Source organism: Micropterus dolomieu, linkage group LG11, assembly GCF_021292245.1.
Source record: "Micropterus dolomieu isolate WLL.071019.BEF.003 ecotype Adirondacks linkage group LG11, ASM2129224v1, whole genome shotgun sequence".
Lineage (NCBI taxonomy): Eukaryota > Metazoa > Chordata > Actinopteri > Centrarchiformes > Centrarchidae > Micropterus > Micropterus dolomieu.
In genome coordinates, this window is record NC_060160.1 from 8,801,033 (window position 1) to 8,820,693 (window position 19,661).

General features: G+C 39.9%; 1 protein-coding gene across 3 annotated transcripts in view; it reads left to right on the forward strand.

The window, feature by feature from the left end:
- The first annotated feature begins 7,197 nt into the window (after positions 1 to 7,197).
- mta1 (metastasis associated 1) overlaps positions 7,198 to 19,661 on the forward strand; it is a 53,033-nt gene continuing 40,569 nt past the window's right edge. The window contains exons 1-3 of one of the 3 annotated variants that reach the window (XM_046062803.1): positions 7,198 to 7,491; positions 7,654 to 7,770; positions 19,581 to 19,648. In XM_046062803.1, the coding sequence (XP_045918759.1) occupies positions 7,476 to 7,491; positions 7,654 to 7,770; positions 19,581 to 19,648 (201 nt within the window). In that variant the 5' untranslated portion in view covers positions 7,198 to 7,475. The remainder of the gene's footprint in view (positions 7,492 to 7,653; positions 7,771 to 19,580; positions 19,649 to 19,661) is intronic. The other 2 variants (XM_046062804.1, XM_046062805.1) reach the window with 2 other exon arrangements.

Here is a 19,661-nt window from a genome sequence, read left to right on the forward strand (position 1 = left end):
ATGACCAATACGTCTGATCAGTGATTCATTACTCTTGAAAACTCCATCTCACTCAGCTTCTGTATCAGTGGCGAATGTGCTGCATGTGCTTCCTTCATCAATCAGCAGAGGATTTGTTGAGAACAGCCAAAGACAATTGTATCACTCGTGTAGTTTGGATGTATAACATGTTAGCGTTTGACATTACAGGAATAGTTTGACATTTTTGAAAATTACACTTAATGGCTTTCTTGACAAGAATTAGATGTAAAGATCAATACCACTCTATTTATCTATATGTCTATAAACTAAATTTGAAGCTACAACCAGCAGACTTTGAACAAGCTAAGATGCATTAGCATTATAGTGATCCATCTTCTCATCTAGCTCATGGTAAGAAAGCAAATAAGTATTTAATTTTGTTTTGGAATTTTTCAGGAAGAGATGCACACAAAGCTTTAAAATTAGCTACAGTATTAGTATTTGGCAAAAACATGGCACCTGCTTGTACAAAATAATAGCTTTGGAATCAACTTCTAACATGTGCTGTTAGTTTAAAGAATTCGATTTTGATTCTTAGTAATGACAACCATTTCTTGCAGAGAGTTAGATCAGAAGAACGATACCACTCTCATGTCATGTCTACATACAGCTAACAAACAATTAGCTTTGATTAGCCTAAAGACGGGAAACAGGGTGAAACAGCTGGCTTGGTTCTATTTAGTCCAAGGTCATAACAACACAGTTGTTATCTATACATTTAGATTTTAGTACAAAAGATTTTAAACATCGAACGTTTATGCAGTGTTTTTGAAATGTGCTGCCAGAGCTGCATGAAGCGTTAGACTTCAAAATTAGGTACCGCATTTGGCAAAAAGAAAGGCACTAATGTTACTCATGCTGAATAATTTTTTTGCATCAACTTCTGGTAAATCAGATTTATTCTTGGTAGTCTAATGACAATAATTTCGGGCTAATTTTTTCAGACATTACCCTTTCAAGGCTATAGGCTATTAAGTTACTAAGTATTTGAAATAAGGCTGGAAAATACCAAAGAGAAACTGTCTAAGTTCCTCTTTCACATGTCCTCATACTGACAGTTGCTGCCTTGCAAAGTCTGTCCGCAAACAATGTCAGTCACTGTGACAAGGTCTTGCCAGTTTGGCCCTCTTGAGCCCAAATTTCATAATATATATATATATATATATATATATATATATATATATATATATATATATATATAAAACACCACTGGAAAATGTTCTTTACCTCAGCATTAAACAAAGCCTGTCTGTTTCTTCTACTCGGGCAGGGACATTTCAGATGTAGCTGTCCTGCGCAGCTTTGGTCCAAGTCAAACTAACATTTTGTTCCAGTTGATGTAAAGAAACATGCTGTGCACACTGAGGTGAGCACTTGTGGTGTATAATTAGACCCTCTGAGCATGGGTGGTGCTGCAATGGAAAACAAAGCATGCTCTACCAGATCTTACCCTGTTTAAGACACCTGTAGGGGCCTTTTAAGAGATAAACCTTGATTTTTTTTTACCTCCCACAATTTTCTGTCACATTAAATAGGTTGGAAACACCTCTCTTGTCCTGCATGGAGCACAGGGCTTCATTAAAAGGTACAAGCATATCCCATGTTTAATGGATTTTCACATCAATCAACCATACTACAGGATCTGTCAATCTCCCAGGCATGTGCACATTATAGATGAAGAGAATTTCCAGTTATGTCACATCTTACTGTGCCATCAGGGGATCCACTGAAGAAATGTTAATTTATAGCAATAATTAACAACCTGACTTGATGAAGAAATAATGATCTTGTTGGCGCCTACGTTAGCATGCTCCTACATTCAAAGCTGCTCATACATTCTGAAGAAAGAGTTATTAGACTTTTTAGTGAGCTAACGATGACTCTAATTAAGCAAAGCATTAGTACTAATTAGATACTAATAATCAACTTATTGTTGATTTTGTCAGATGTCTGAAAAGACAAAACACTAATAGTAAACAGCCCATATTCAGTTTAAACAGCCTACAAGTCAATTGCCATGCAATTATCTGTACATGTCTATCCAGCATTGTTCAAACTGACATGCGACCAGAAGTGTAAACAACTGTACTCAGTTATCTCTCTAATCACACTAATCAAGTATGGTGGAGGCTCCAGAGAGATTGGGTTTCCATCGAAACCAGGAACCAAATAAGGTGAAATATCTAATTAGCTCATTAGAATGAGATCAGAAAAATTTGTGTTTCATTGGACAAAAGAAGCACATGATACATGATTGAAAACGACAGAGATACATCACTTGAGAGCAGTCTTGAGTGTTGTGTAAGACAGAAGAGGTATATACAACTGGTTATTTCCTGCACACAGATGAAGACCATAAAGCATTAACGATATGCATAATTTATTTCACAGACAACACATTTTAAAATCAAGATAATGTATCACCTAGTATCTTGAATTATTAGTTACATAAAGCGGCACACCTGTCTCCAAAATTGAGCATTCAGTGATCTCATTGGTGCATAAAAGGTTGTGTTTAGGTTGTATAAACATGTATGTGTGTGTTTCTGCATGTGTGTATTTTTGTTGGTTAGACATAAAGACATATGTATCACAAGTTGCTGAATCTTTGTTCTTCAAGTATCTTAACATCAGCTGGTGCTATTGGCCTCGACCAATAAAATGACAGGCATTCTTGCTGGAAAGAAATTCAATACATGACTTTCTGATGCCATTTGCCATTCCAGTGATTCATTTTTCATGTCTTGAATGTGGTGGGTTTTTCCCCACATGGCACAATCCTCTCACCGACTGCCAGTACGTCTCTCTCTGAAGATGGAGACACATTTGGCGGTTCACCAGCTGTTTCACAAAAAAATGTGTTGCTCTCGTCTAGCTGCTCCTGGCACTTTGGCACATGATCCTGTGGTGGAGGGTGGGCACTTAGCGGCAGGATTCCCTTGCAAGGTGGGGTCAGGGACCTACAAAGGGCGTCTTTTCGGGTGCCAAATATTCAACTGTCTGCATCCGTGTCTGAAACAGTCTTTCTTCTCAGTGTCATAGTTATTCTGCTTTCATTCTGTGAAGGTCACGGTATCAATAACCCACAAGTGCAGTATGGTTAATCTCTTTGGATTAGGGCCAAGATTTCTTATGAGGCCTTGAAAGTATGGCTGAGTGTTTCCAACCTAGCCATGTCTGCAGTAACAGATGACAGACTGAAAGATGATTTCCAAAAGCAACACACACATCCCACACTGTAAACCAGCTTTCCTGCACTCTGCCAGAGAGACAATAACGAGGACATAATGACAACGTTTTGAAATTTTTGTGTGTCACCCTAGTGCTGCTCTCTGACGTTGTCCCAGAATTAATGATAACTCATTCAAGTGTAATTTCCGCTTTTAGGGGTGACTTCACCGGTGACCTTCCCCCCCCCCACTACATCAATGCTTAGAGCAACCAAGGAAAGTAGAAAAGGCAGTGTGAGTGATGACCCCTGCTGGATGGACTGAGGTACATGCAACTTGGAGCATCTTGTTTTTCACTGAGACCTAAGCACTAAGCAACTTTGATGTTTTCTTAATGGTCTTGGAGCTTAAATGAATTTTTTTTTTTACATGAGCAAAAGATTATGGATAGCATTATACCTAACTAGGCATGACCTTAAAGCAGTTACCCTTTGTTCCAACTGGCCGTTTTGTCAAAAGCAAGGCAATTGCTCCCCCTGTTGTGAGATATTAGAAAATACAACCTGTATGTTCTTTGCAAGATTCCTTGTGAGGTACTGTATCTATTCAGCGCCTCACATATTTCTAGCTGTGAAATCTGTCTGACAGATCCCCTGCAGCAGAGATTCCCAATTGAGAGAGTCAACGCTGCCTTGTGCCAAAGCTTCCAGAGCAGTGAAATCATGGTTAGTCACTAATGAAGTCTGCAACAGAGAACTGTCATGTTCAGGACTTGTATACAATCAAGAAATATACTTTCAAGAAATTACATGACTTGATAGACTATACCTTTATTAGTATTTTCTTGAAATTGCCAGGTGGTTGTGATGCTTCTTCAGGTAGAGGTGCAGATGAGCAGTTGGTAGATCCAAGAATATGGGGTGTCTTTGAATTTATGTTGGTATACTGTAGCTAAAAGCAAGAGTAATGTTTATTTAACCGTCACTATGCCTTATACCTACAGCATGAGTCACAGAGGGACGTGTATGGCTTGTCGTTGCCAAACAAAGACTGTGGTAAGCTGGATGACAGTGACTATGTAGGGTGGAGGCACCACCCCTTTAAAATGTTCAAGCTTTCATAAGGGAACACGGTCACAAGTATTGTTGTTATTAATAAAAATGATAATCCCAGTGTTTTCACACAAATAATACAGATAGACAGTTTAGACACTTATGCACAATTAGGTGTAGAGGAGAAAGTACTCTAACAATAGTCCCTTTATTGCTGTACCTCCCATTGCGTCTCTGGATCAAAGCACAACCCCCAGTGAGAGAACAAATAAGGAAGCACAATCAAAGATATGTATTGCTTTCTGCAGGCAAACAGGCCTAATTGATTTCCTCTGTGTCTTTGTCTCTCCAGTGAATTTATCTGCTACATGGAGGAAAGAAAGAGGACAAGAAAGTAGCAGAAAGAAAGACAGGCCATCACAGGTCATCCTCGGGGACTGCAACCACACCGAGGGGAGTTTATGCAGACGCGCTGTGCCTTGAGCTAATCCATCTCTACAGACTGGGACTCATCAGGGAGAACACCTGCACTGCTCTGTACTGTACAGTGTTCTGCCTGCATGCCCGCCTGCATGTCTTCCTGACTGCTCGAACATCTGCCGAAGGAGCAAGTGGATTCAAAAAGAACATCTGCACAGCAGCAAGCAGCCAACTAAGCAAACACTCCTAATGAAAGTAGTCACAGTTCCCAAATACAAGGCTACATTGTTGTCCACCTATTTTCCTCATTAAGACCATATTAAGCATTGGCACCGTTTTCTTCTCAGTTTAGTTAACAGCTTAAAAACAGCTCAGTTGTGTCAGTTACTGTATGAAAAATAACACACACAGTTTTCAGGGATATGCCGCTAAGCTACATTTTTATTGCTCCAAGGGAAAGTCAATTGCTAAAGGTAAGCATATGAAATTAAGTGCAATATAGTAAGCTGTTCTAAACAGCATGCAGCAACATTCAATCACATAGAGGCACAATGTTGCACATTCAGTGAGCAGAATACAATATAGTGGGCAATAAATATATAATATTCAAACATATCAATTGCTAAATAATGTACCCAATGTAATGACCCCACTATGCATGTTGTCATTGAAAATCATTCTCAAATTCTCTATATTTCAGTCTGAATGACACACTCATGCATAAACACACACACACAAACACACACTGTCAGTCTCTCATTCTTTTTCTTTCATGAAAGAGCCCCAGGACACAATACAAGATCCTTGCAATGCAGCACAGCTCCAACATTGAGGCGGCACACTTGAGCAGGAGTGCGTACTGTAAGCACACCCGATTGGCTTATAGTGATCATGTGACTTCAGACCATAGTCCCCTGTGTTAGAAAACAGTAATTGAGGCTTCCATATGGTATAGATCAGATGTAGCCTTCACCACAGCATTCCTCCAGCACAGAGTCTCTACGCTTGTATCCACAATGAAAACTGAGCTAATCAAAGAACTATCTCCAAAAAGACCATACTGTATATTATCTCTCGTGTCATACCATGTCTCACTTATTTGGACACTTCCACCCTTTTTACTGAAAACAAAAGCTGTACTCCTACTATGTTGGGTTTTTTTTAGAAGCAATTATGTTTTGATCATCATATACTGCAATATAATCTTAATAAATCCAAGGATAATAACTGTGCTTGTGGTAGGTGTTTAAGAGGAAAAAAGTGCTGCCAGTCTTTGTTGCAGCACAAAACATCCCATTTTTTTATGACAGATTATACCAAACTATAAAATCCTGCCCACTTTCTATTGCCCACATGCATGCAGGTCCATACGTTTAATACGACACATGCGTATAATGTTGTGCAACTATTTGCTTCATATTCTGACAAAATATGAGCTAAAATATGTGTAAATATGCTCTATATAGAACACAGTGTTAATGAATATTTCTCATCTTGATTATTATAATGAACTGATTGGAAACTTCGATATCTCCCATACCATTCATTGCATGTGAACAAAAGGAAATGATAAGACAGGATAATTAGATCATGATGCATTGATTGGACATCAATATCCCACATGAAATTATTTCTAGATCAGTGGTTCTGGGGACCCCAGTCGTCCTTGAGGGGAATTCCCAGCAAAAAGGGGAATCATTCATTATCACTATAATTCCGTTCAAAATTAACAAAATGACAGGACGTATGACACTTGTGCTTTTAGTTTAATACACTTTCTGTAATAAAAAAATCAAAAGGCATAAATCATATCAAATAGGGGTCTGTGGTCTAATTTGTGACAGTTTAGAGGTCCTCGATGTGGAAATGTTTGATAAGCACTGATCTAGATAGCCTAGAAGCAAATACTATGAAAAACATAATACAATAACATAAGCCATCTTACATACATTTGGTACTAACTACATAAACATTTACACAAAAGTGTGCCACCCTAACAATAAGGCAGGTACCCGACATTATGTGTAATCTTTATCATTTATGTATCCAATGAAGGTTAAAATCAAGGGCAACTGGACTTGGTTGAAGATTGTCCAGTTGCCCTTGATTTTAAGCTTCGTTGGATAACTATGACCTGGATGACTGAGAATCTTCATAGACATAATTTATGTAGTTATGTAACTCTCACAGATAAGATAAACCTTTGGGTTTAGTTTTTAATTCTTACATACATTAATTAAATGTAGTCTATGCCAGTAACCCAATGGGACCCCCCACTGGTTCATGGACCTCCTTTGACATTTCTAAGATAAGGGATTTGAGATCACAGCATTGGCTTTAAGGATGGGACAGGGATGCTTATTTTCGACATTATAATAAGGTTAATGTTATGTTCCTGTCTCATTCACTGTGTGAGATGTAGTGGCTAAAACCAACTGTTTTATTAGCTAACTCTCTGCAAGTGGGGTGGGAACTGGGGTGTCACCTTGAAATATCGCGATATTTTATTGTTAAAACTAGGGTAAGGACACAGTTAATGGTAATGACACTACTCTTGCTTTTAAGCTAGTTTCTGTGCTAGATCAAGACAGTTTATTAGAAATCGGACAACTTTCCACACGGAAACAGGTATATGTACTCAAATTATCATCTAAACTTGCAATTACATGAAAAACCAACTAATTAACTACCCAGGTAACGTTAAAGTAACTAAAAGGGAGTCGGATAACAGTTGGTCTTGGATGAGCCAGTGACGTCACGTAGACGTTCACTTGTGGAGCAACAGCAAAGCTTGCCTAGCTGTATTTTGAAAATGCCAGTAGCTAACGGTAAGACATTTTAAACTTGTACCTAAATCAGTAATCAGTTACACTACTCGTCGCTAAATACTGTCGCCAAACTTGGGTTTTCGAAATAAAGTGTACTGTCTCTTTAAGGTCTCTCAGCTAGTCTGTTTCGTATTGATCAATCCACCATTTTCCAACACACAGCGGCGGCAGTGCTAACACAGCTCCGGCAGCGCGAGAGAGAAGAGAGCCACCCCTCTACCTGGAGAGGAAGCCAGGGACCGGGGGCAGTCATGGCAGCGAACATGTACCGGGTTGGAGGTAAGGTGGGGGGAGAACATTTTAGAACCTTCCCCATAATGTTTTTTTTTTTATGGCGGACTCGCCATGATTCGCCGCGGGTATCTTTATGTATGTACAGAACGCGGTCCGTCTTCCCTTCCCTTGTATTATTTCCCTAAAGCTAAAGAGCCGTGTGCTTCACAGATGATGATGGTGACTGTGTGAAGAGGAGGATGGTGATGAAGAGTAGTGGTTCGCTTACAGAACTGCTGCTGGATTCCCTCGTTTCTTTTGTGTTTGTTGTAACTTGCGGTGATCCCAAACAACTACTCCAGTGTGCCGATGCACCTAAAGTAACATACATTGTGTTTCCATACATTTAAGGTAACATATTGTAAAAGTTTTGCGTGCCATTCAACTATCGCGCGGCCACACTTTCATAATGATAACTAACAGGATTTGTTATTCACAGACCTTCAGAAACACCTTAAGACTAGCAAGGAAGCAGCAACTAGATGCTTTTACAGGGAAAAAAAGTGTAGAGAAAGGAACTGGGATTTAAAAAAAAGTTAAAGGATAACGTTACCTCTTCATTACAAAAGCTAATCTGGGAAAATTGGAATAAAAAATCTCATCACATGCTTAAATATATATTTTCACATATTTAACCAGGGTTATTTTTTTCTCAATTTGCACAGCCAACTCCAGTTAATACCTAATTAAGATTCCTGTTTTCCCCTCCCACTCATTTTCTGCCTATGTTGCTGTAATTCACCTCCTGTAGGTACTGTGTAGAAATAAGCACATGCAAGTTACTGCAGCTATACCATAGTTAAAAATAAGGCAGTGGTTGTTTGGATCAGTGGCTGGATCAGAAAAGAAAGGACAGGATAGAACAACAATCAGATGCTTTAAAAAATATTATTAGTGCAGAATTTTGACTTAACATGAGATTTTATTAGGTTGCTGGTAAGATGTTCGAAAAAAAGTGTCTTAACGGGTATATTGTAGTTGGAAGGTGTAGCTATTCAGATGTCAGCTCCCATATCCATTGTGAGCTAGTCAGTCTGTACTTCCATCAAGCAGATATTTTCAGTCATGTTTCTGATTGTAGTCTGATGTTTTCCCTGTTATGGTTGGGTAGCCAAATTGCATACTTCTGTTTTAACTGTATGCAAACATGTGTATGTCAAAGCGAGAGTGATAACTGTCTGAAAATATGTTTATACACAATTACTGACAATTGTCTAGTGAAACAGGAACGCTGTGACTCTCCTTGGCATGGTACCTGTGTCAAAAATAGCTTGTAGTGAACGTCATGGCCCTGTTATATAGTCAAATGAAAGAAGGCCTACCTGAGAGAGAGAGAGAGAGAGCAGGATTATGTCCATAGTAGGGAGGAGAGCTGACACTTAATGAGCCAAATGTGGTTAAATTAAAAAAAGAAGTGATTTACACTATTTGCCTGCCTGTCTGCCTACCTTGTAGCCTTAAGATGTTGTATTTTAGCCCCTATACTGTAGCACACTACAGTTTAAAATGAAATTAAATGAATCAAAATCACTTGATCTATTCACATTAATACCTAAACAGCTATCGACCTATATCCAAGCTGACCCGTCTGTCCAAAATCCTAGAAAGTCACCTCACAACAGGTCCTTGTCATAGCGCAATACCTGCTGCAACTGCTGTTATTGTTGACATTGTTAGCTCACTTGATAAAAAGCAATGCTGTGCTGCTTTTTAACTCTCCTTTCTGTGTATTTTAATGTTTCTGCTTACAACTTGCTGGAATCATATCGCTCTCCTAGAGTTCAAACTGTTACCTTTTGTTTTCAATTCAAGTCCCCAAAGTACTGATAAAGGTGTCCCTCAAAGATGGATATTAGTCCCACTGCTATTTACTCTGTACATAAATACATTTTTTCTAACTCGGCACAAATGACAAAATGCATGCATTTCACAAGACCAGTGTAAACCATTGATATTGCCAATCCTAAGCATGCTCTAAATCTCAATGATCCAGTACAGCATTTCGAATACAATTAGACAGCAGATTGTCCTTCAAAACTCATGTTGCTGAAATATTAAATATTGAAATTGGATTTTTATTCTGAAACAGAGCTTGTTTCTCCTTTTGAAGACCGCGCAAAATTATACAATCCACCATGCTGTCTACATTGGATTATGGCGATACTCTGTACGCTCATGCTTCTGCTACTACCCTTAAACCACTGGAAGCTGTCTACCAGAGTGCCATTCAATCCCTCACACAAGATAGTTATCACACCCACCACTGTGAGTTATATGAAAAGGTTGGATGGTCATCACTGGCATCTCAACGCCATCAGTGTACCTGCTGCAACACAGCTCGAAGTTAGACACTTACTCCTCTGAGAGACTTTAGAGCTTTACTACCTTATATTTCTAACATAATTTGTGATTTGTTTTTATTAGAGTGTGTGTGTGTGTGTGTGTGTGTAATGGTTGTATTGAGTGAAAGTTCCTGAACTAATAAGACTTTACTAATACCATAAAGTTGTTCATTTTGATAATTTTAACTATAAATGTTGTTTGACCAAACCACAAAGCATAAAGATCTAATAACTGAATAAGCATAACATTAAATTATTCCTCCACAGTCACCGTAATAATTTAGATCAAAAACAAGCACAATTTAGGCCAAAAACTAGCCTCATAATTGATTGGAGCTACTCCTGAGACCAATTTAACCCAACATCAGAACAAAGCAGAACGAAAGATGGCTGCTACTTTGCAAGACAATGCAGGATCTTCTTGGAAAAGCAATCACTTCCCTTGTGAATGAACTGTGGACAAAAGCCGGCTGACGTCTTTTTTTTATCATGCAGGCCACACGCCACTTTTCCTGTCCCTGCAGTGCGTCTTGCTTCCCCCATACGCAGGAAAGTGTTGGTGACTAAGTATAGGCTATATCATAAGTCTTATCTTAATGGTGGGAAGGGGATAGAAGCTAGGTTTTGTGCACTGGCCACAGAAGTTTAAAATAATCGACACGACTTGCTGCAGACATACTGCTCAGAAATGACTCTCTAATGAGACAGTGAGAAAATAAAAAGTTTTGTTCAAATTTTGATTTGAATGCTTTAAAGGATGTCTTCACAATTTTTCAAATCTGCCTTAACATTAGGAAGGTGCCCATATAACCAGTGAAACAGGTTTTATTTATTGCAAGCATTCATTCTGTTCACACTGGCCATTAAAACATCCTTCCCTAATCCACTTCCAGTGGAAGTGATGGGGGACAAAAGCCGCAGTCCTCGGTCTGTGCTAAAATGTATTCCTAAATTTATCTGAGGCTTTAACAGTCTTGGCTGTTATTTTGACCGAAATCAGCCCTGCATTAAAACAATGCAGGGGTCTGCATTGGTGGGGGCATACGCATATGATCCAGGAAGTCCAGTTTGAGTAACAGATCTGTGAAATTTAAGGCTTCTCAGACTCCAAAGCACAGACTTTTATAGTACTTTGAGAAAGGTTTCTACAAGTATAAAGTAATCCAGCAGGAATGTGTGCTTCCATGTATTTTATTGGGCAATGCAGCACCTTATTGGACTATGCCACACTGCTTTGTGTTTTTTATTGTTTCATTTTTGCTGGAGCCCTCTCTGGTGGCACTTATGGGTGGCACCTCTGTTGCATCACCGGACAGCAGGTCCCCCCCCCACACACAAACAAACAGAGCTAAAGTCTGTCTGAACGTGTTCTTAGTATCTTCCAGAACTCGGTTTCCTCAAACAGTGTTTCTGTGCTGAGCTGCATTGGAGGAACAGTAACACAAAGAGGAACTTTTGTACTAAAAAGAAAGACACACTTGATTTGTATAACTGCTGAAACCTAATATTAACTTCAGATAAACATTCTAGGAGGACTCAGGGTTTTGTTCCACATCATTTACATTGGAAGCACATTAGGAAAGGATCCCTTAATGACCAGTATGAACAGAAGGAAGGATTACAGCAAGCACACAAGCACAACCTGTTTCAATCTTCATGTGGGCACCTGACTATTGTTTTTTGACAGGCTTGAAAATTTGTGAAGCTATCCTTTTAAATAAATACTCACACTGAGGTTGTTGGAGTGTGACAACTCTTGTACAAAATGTGCTAAATGTGTTGTAGTGTTTACTAACTTAGAAAGTGACAAACTTGGTTGTCGATGCCCACGTTTCTTTTGACTGGTGGCTGCTAAGGATTTTCTCCTTGCTGCCAGTTATGATTCAGAACCTGCTTAAAGGCATTGTATTGTTTACTAATTTACAAAGTGACTAACGTTAACAGTGCCCACACTTTGTTTGGCTGGTGTTAATTTCCTATGCTGGCAGTTGCCTCTCTGGCAGGTCTGGTGGGTGTACTTGCAGATCAAAGTTCTGTGGTTTGCTCGCTGCCATCCTGCCAAATTCAACACGGTCAGTTGGAGATATGCGTGACAGCTATTAGATTCATTCAACAAAGTGTCCCCATCGTCACATTTCTGTAGAGGCCAGACTGCACATACATCCTTCACAATAAACTAGGGCCCCATCCACACTACTGCGTTTTCGAATTAAAATGGAGACCTTTTGCTACATTTGCACCTCCCGTCCAGACTAAAACGGCGAAAACAAAGATCTAAAACAGAGAATTTTGAAAACGCTGCCGAACCCGTTTTGCGTTTCGAAACTCTGGAGGGTGTTTTAGTGAAGACGGGCCAAAATGGAGGACTTTAGAAACGATGACGCAGACGCTCACGCTTGGCTCTCTGATTGATTGGGTCTTATAAGTCATGCAAAGCCGAAACACAATGCTACTGACAGAGTTTTAGTTTTGGTATTTTTATTAACATATTCTGTACCGTGCAAATAACACTTAGGGCCTATCTGCCTACACGTGTAGGCTACTGTGCATGTCGCCGTTCACTTTGCAACAACTCCTAGTCTATTTTCCGCCAAAAGGAAAAATGTATTGTAAAAAGATGGCAGTAATAATTTTCCAAAATTCAGAACATGTTTTTATACAGTCTTCAATCCATATTTGTTAGCATTTATTTAGCCTTTCAAAATCAACATTTTCCACTATGGTCAAAAAACTGTTTGCTCCCCCGGTGACTATCCCTACTTTGCGGCACCTCAGGTATTTGGAATTCGAGTTCTGGTCATCTAATCAGCCCGAAAATAATAGAGAGAGCCTTTTTGTGTAAAATCTACTCACGTTTGCTGATTAATCACAATTGGATAAGAACAAGCTGCAGTGGTGGCTGCAACAAAAGTGCAACACAGATACGTGATGCTAGTTGAGTTGCTGCCGCTGTTCATGAGATCAAAATCCCTCATATTTTAAACACTCTGGTGTTAAACATTTCCAAGGTGAAAAGAGTAAGTAAAAGATGTTTATCAATTGTCTGAAATTAGTTAATCTTCTTCAGCTATGAATGACTAGACGACCTGGTTGGATAGATGGATTCATGGTTACTTAGGCCTACCACTGAAAAGATGTGTGCAGCTGTGTCTAGGCTGATCATACCAGTTAGTGATGAGTGATATTGAAGTGTGAAAACCAGGTGTGAGATTGATTCAGAAGATTAAATTACCTGCCATTACCATAGAAACCTCCATCTATACTATGACAGTATGAGCCATGATCTCTTCCATGGTTGCTGCTCATAACGACACGTGTGTGTGAGAGAGAGAGAGAGAGAGAGAGAGAGAGAGAGAGAGAGAGAAAGCAAGCCTTGGATGGGTTGTGGGGGTATGTGTGCATAGACAAACGTGGGAGGATGATTGGTTTCTCCGTTTCCTGTTTCTCCAATCTCCCTTTCAAGTGCTAGCCCAGCCCTTTGAATTAATGTCGTATGTAGTGTACTGTACAAAGGCACCACTAGTGTATTTTCTATGGCTGCGAATGGAGGTTCCCAAATGAATTGTGTCCGTGCATCGAGTATCAAAAAACTTTAGAGCACATAATGTTGGCACTAGATGATTGATGCTGTACTTTTTTTCTTTGATCACATTTACCTGATTTGAATTGTTTTTTAGTTCCCGTACAGCTTGATTGTATCAAGATGACTTTAAACAGTGAAGCGTCTGAGAAGTTTGTTGAGGTTTTTGTTACAAGTTCCTATATCACCAAAATAAGCCATCGCCAAGAGTTTTTTGTATCTGTGTAACACAACTCAGCTATTGTATTGGCACTCGCATGGAAAACTTCAAACTTCAAACAGATCATACACATTTCTAGTACTTTGTGAGTTGGTTGGACTCTGCTAGTGATGCTGCCAGTTTGTGTTTATGCCTGCTAGAACTGGTTCACTCCCAGTAGGCTTTGCTGCTGGCATGCTGTATATTGCGTGACAGCAAGGGCGGGGAATACTGCTAAAACGGAGTTCCAGGACAGGAACTGTCTTGATTCTCTTATCAGGTGATCACGAAATGTTGGTAGATAGTGAAGCAACCAATAAGAGATATAATTTAAAAAAAAAATACTGGTATCCAATATTTTTGGCTAGTGACCATTTACAGACAAGCAATGTCTACTCGCAACCTGTCTATTGCAAATCTCTGCAGTTAAAACAAGGAGTGGCGTTTAATAGTTTTTAGATTCCTGAAGGGATAAAACTGCAGTATTTATAAAAAAGGTGAGATTTCAGAAATTTAAGGGGGGGGAACAGCCCTGATCATTGCACTAGGTTGTAGTTTAATTGTAAAAATATCGGGGACAACCTTTTTAACTTATTAAACGACAGAACAATCATTCAGACCATCAAAATTTAACTTTGAAGTGTTGACATAGAAAGTATAATACTTCTCCATTCAGATGCCAAACCATAAAAACGATGTGTTGATGTTGAATGATGTTTTCAAGTAATTGGCATACTGGATTTATGCCGGTCAGTTTTTTGAAAGCAACTTCTAAATCGTTAATTATTCTCTTTGCCGTTTTATGGCCGTTTTATGTTTACAATTCAAGATAACATCATGTCAAACTAACCAACGTAGAAACTGGATCTGTTTTTACAAATAAGATGTGTGTGCTTAACCACCTCAGTCGTCCACCTCAGTGTCATTTAACAAAGCTTTTTCATTGTCTCACTAACTTATTCACATATTTAACATTTCTGCTGGGCTGTGCTCTTCTTTGCCTGTCTCAGGTGTCTCCAGTGTCTCTTTCTGTCCTTGTATCTCTCTCCATCACTTTTGTCATGTTTCCCTCTCTCATCATCATAGCCTCTGTCTGTCTCTCTGGCCTGCTTTGAATCAGCCCAACAGACTGTCTGTTTTGGGGCTCAGTAACATGCCTTGATTGGCTCACACAAAATTCGACTTCACCGTGACATCACCAGCGCCGGAGCCTGTTGATTGGCTGACACTGCAAGTGGGGTGGGGGTGGGGTGCGCGGGATTGAGGAGGCAGGAGGGCTGATGGGAAATGGAGAGACTGAGTGACGCTGCTCAATGCCTACAGTCTCTCTCTCTCTGTCTCTGTGTCTCTGTCTCTCTGTCTCTGTTGCTCTCATTTTGAGTTCCCCTCCAGCTCTACCAGGCTTCAGCTCCTCACATGGTGCAACACTCAAACAACCCACTCCTAACCGTTTTCTTCCCATGTTCGGTTTGTCTTTCTGGAGGGCGGCAGGAGGGGGACACGGGTTGAACTTAAAACTGATTCCATTCTTGGTAACTTAAGTTCCCGAGCCAGGAAAGGAGGAAGATGGCAAGTTTTGCCCAATATCCCACCTTCACAGTGACTCTAAATGTACTGGGAGAAGTGTGCCGCCACCAACCACTCCAAAAAAAGAAAGTGTCTTACTGTGTGGCAGCGATTCACACACAACCCCACACCAAAACTGAAGGCTCGACATGTGGCTCTGCTTCATTTTGAAATGGTCATGACGCATTTTGGGTCTCTGTTGATGGTCCCTCAGAGCTGGCAAACGTTGAAGGCCGCAATTAAACGTCAACATTTCTACGGTTCGCTGTTTTGAGCATGAAACAAGTTTTTGATCAGTGTTTTTAGTAACATTGACAGTTTTATTTACCTTTTTCATGTGTCCAGGGAATTATTTCGTTTTACCAGGCATAGTTAAATCTATAACAGTGATGTGTTCACGTTAGTGGTGAAACAATGAAGGCGATTAGTTTATCAAGCAAAAAGGCCAAACAACATGTGATAAGTTGCTTTTTTTTTCTGTTTCATATATTTGTTAAATCATAATTTTTCAAGGTTATGTATTCAAGCCTAAGGTGATGTCTACAATCACAATTTCTTTTCTAAGACCAGTTGTCTAAAACCCAAAGATCAACAACTTGTTTTAGCTCTAATCAAGCTGGTTGCTGAAGGGATGTGGTTCTTCACTAATGGTTCAGAGACTCACTCACTTTCTCAACGCACAGTTTCACAGCCGGTCTGGTATTCAGAAGTAGTCCCAAGACATTTTCTCTGACCTCTGACCTCCAGCCTGCTGCCTCCCCTTGTGTTTTAGAAAGATATCGTGTCTTCATTTTCTGTCTCAGTGCCGCTCAATTTCAAGTTGGCCTGTTTGATATTCAGCAGCAGGATGAAGATGTCACAGTGGCAGTGGAGTCTAGTAACAAGCTGTTACAGGGTGAAGAGTAGACAGGCATGATATGACGATCTCTCCCCGTCTGGTAGCGATGTTTTGTAGTGAATATGTGTCTGTGGTTGCCAGAAGCTGTTACAGAAATTACACTCTACACACTTTCTGAATTACTGCTGTAGCTTTGGTTAACTCACAAGAGGAAGTGTTAAGTTGATGATCATTCAGTGGTGTTCAATATATACAAAATAGTAGGATAGGATAAGTTTGAGTGAAGTGAGAAACCTATTGTGATTTCAAGCATAGTTTTTCCAGCAAAACAAGTCAAAGTTGTGCCCCTTACTCAGATGCAGAGGTTACGTTGCTGAAGATAGAGATGAGTGCCTCTTCTGTCTCTGAGATGGTAGATTTCTCATTGTTTGACAGTTGGGTGAAAAATGTGGAGGTCAGTAGACTCAAAGTTCAGGTGTGAAAAGAATTCGTGAATCAAACTCTGTAGTAGCTGGGCTTGTCATTACTTTCATAATTACTTGAACTGTTGATTTTTCAGTTTCCCGGACCCCAAGGTGATGTCTTCAAAATCGTTTGTTTTAGGGCTGTAGTCAGGAATACTTCAGACAAGTCAGAGTAATTAAAGTGGGAACAAGTAGTCAATTAATTGATTATTCAGTAGAAAGAACATTGATTGGTAGCTGTTTTGATAATAAAATAATTGTTTTAGTCATTTTTAGGAAAAAAGCCAAACATTTGCTGGCTTCATGCTTCTTAAATGTGAGAATTTCACATTTTTCTTTCTTTGTCATACATGACAGTAAACTGAATAGCGTTAGATTATTTGAATGTTCACACAAAACATGAAATTTGAAGACGTCCCCTTGGGCTTTGAGACTTTACAAAGAGCATTTGATCGCTATTTTCTTTAACTTTTTATAGACAAAATGATTGAGAAAATAGGCATGTTAATTGATAATGAAAATAATCGTTCGTTGCAGCCCTGCGAGCAATTTTGCAGTTGAGTCAAGACCAAGTCCCAACCGTGTTAAGTTAAAACAGACTTAAAAAAAACAAAGTCAGCATTTTTTTTATAGTGCTGTCTTTCTGTTGTTCATAGTGAGAGGTGTGTTTGTTACATTCCTCTGGAATTTGAAAAGTTTGAAATGTGATAGGAACAGGAAACAACATTAATGTGCCTTCATATTTCATTATTATGAGTATTATGTTGGCATCAAGGTCCTGGAAAATAATATTTTATGCTTTTATTAAGCACAGTCCCTGCGATGGACTGGCGACCTGTCCAGGGTGTACCCCGCCTTGCGCCCGATGTCAGCTGGGATTGGCTCCAGCCCCCCCGCGACCCTGTACGCAGGATAAGCGGTTGACAATGGATGGATGGAATATTTATCGTGCACAACAAGATTTAAAAAAATCCAGACTTTCGCCTGGGCTCTCCTGTTAGTTTTGTTGCGGGACAGTTTACAACTTTATAATCAGGGATGATGCTAACCATTCTCTGGGTTTGATTTCTCCAATGTGAGGTTTTGTTGTTTTTCTCTGTTTTATATTACTGTGAATTGAATATCTTTGGGTTTTGGACAGTTGGTCGGACAAAACAAGATATATGAAGATGTCACCCTGGGCTCTGGGAAATTGATTAGTTGATTAACCATAAAAATGATCAGATTATTCAATAATTAAAATAATCGTTAACCCTTAATCCTAACCACAGACTCAACACAGGGAACGGCCCACTGTGTTATAAGAGAGAATAGCCGGCAACTCTATTCTTGATGGAGGCCGCGTCAAGCAGCACAGAGCAGATGAACTGGGCAGGAAGTCAGACACAGAACAGCGTAGAGAATCCTTAGAATTTTCAAAATAAAACACCCTGTGCAGACTCACAATTGTATGTCAACAATTAAAACAGACAAAAAAAGAAACAATTTAATGTAGCCTACTTAACCATGTTAGAAGCACAAAAATCAAGGACGAATTAACAAATTCTGAACAAGTCAGTAAAATCAGGCAGGCTCATTGTTGTTTTAACAGAATATTCATATTGCAGTGTCTATATTCTACAGCTACATGTGTCAAAAAGTAGCATAGTCAAGAATACAAGATACATATAATTGTTTTAGCAGTGTTTAGCAGTGTCAAGTGTTTGTAGGTAGATTTTTCTTTTACTATGGCTATCACCATGATGAAAGATAGATTTGGATGTCAGTGCAGATTCTGGGTATGCGATGCATGATGAGTGCATGCCTAAACCAGTTAGTGTCGGACACATTAGGTGCAGGAAGTAAAAGTAGGAGTTACTGTATATCGCTGTTATGCTGGTAGAATTTGGGGTGATCTCTGGCTTAGTCGGTCAAGAAGACTGTGGAGCGTGGGGGCCTTGGGGAGTGTGGGGGATGGGAGGGGAAGGTTCAGGGTGAAGGGAGGATAGCTCCACCTCCAGGCAGCCTTCCAAGTGTGGGGTATAATCTGACAGCACTCAGCCAAGACACATGCAGGGCTAAGACCAGGCACCCTACCAAGACTGGGGCCTGTGGGGACATCCTGGTGAGAGCTAAGCTTCCAATGGGCCTGGAGCAGTGCCAGGAACCAAACGCACAGTCAAACACACGCACGCACGCACGCACTTGGATGCATAGTAAAGTCACACATGCGTGGTAAAGCATGTGCAGTCTCTCATACACACCCACACAAATGCAGACGTACCGTGCATTTAAACAACAACAAACACACTTTGCGAGGGGAGGGGGCGGTGAATGGAGCAACAAGACAAAGAAAGCATGAGGGTGGATACAAGGCTACAATCTGAATGGAAGGTTTAGGGAGCCTGATTAGTTGTGTGTTGGTGCGTCAACATCTCATTCAGACCTCCCAACCTACAGATGGATCTCTTGTGTATGAAATTAACCTAATCAAGTTACACTTAACATTTGGTGGATATCTGTGTTGCACTTTTACATTGGCTAATTAAGCTGTCGTTGTGTGGTCCGTCTGGAAAGCACCTTGAACATTTGGACGACCTTGCGATGCTGATCATGGGGTGGGAAACTTTTGGTTCTGATATAGAGGGCGATGACGCAATTATGAAATTCTACATAAGGCACTGAAATGTCCAATTATTGACTTCTTTGCATCGATAATAATCTTTCAAGAGAGAATCGCAATGCATCTGAGAATTGATTTTTACCCCCACTCGTAATGCCGACTGACATGTTTCTTTCTATTTTCCAATCCCTCTTTCTCTTCCTCCTTCTCACTGTTCCTCTGCAGATTATGTTTATTTTGAGAACTCGTCCAGTAACCCACTGCTGATCAGGAGGATAGAGGAGTTAAACAAGGTGAGTGTGTGTG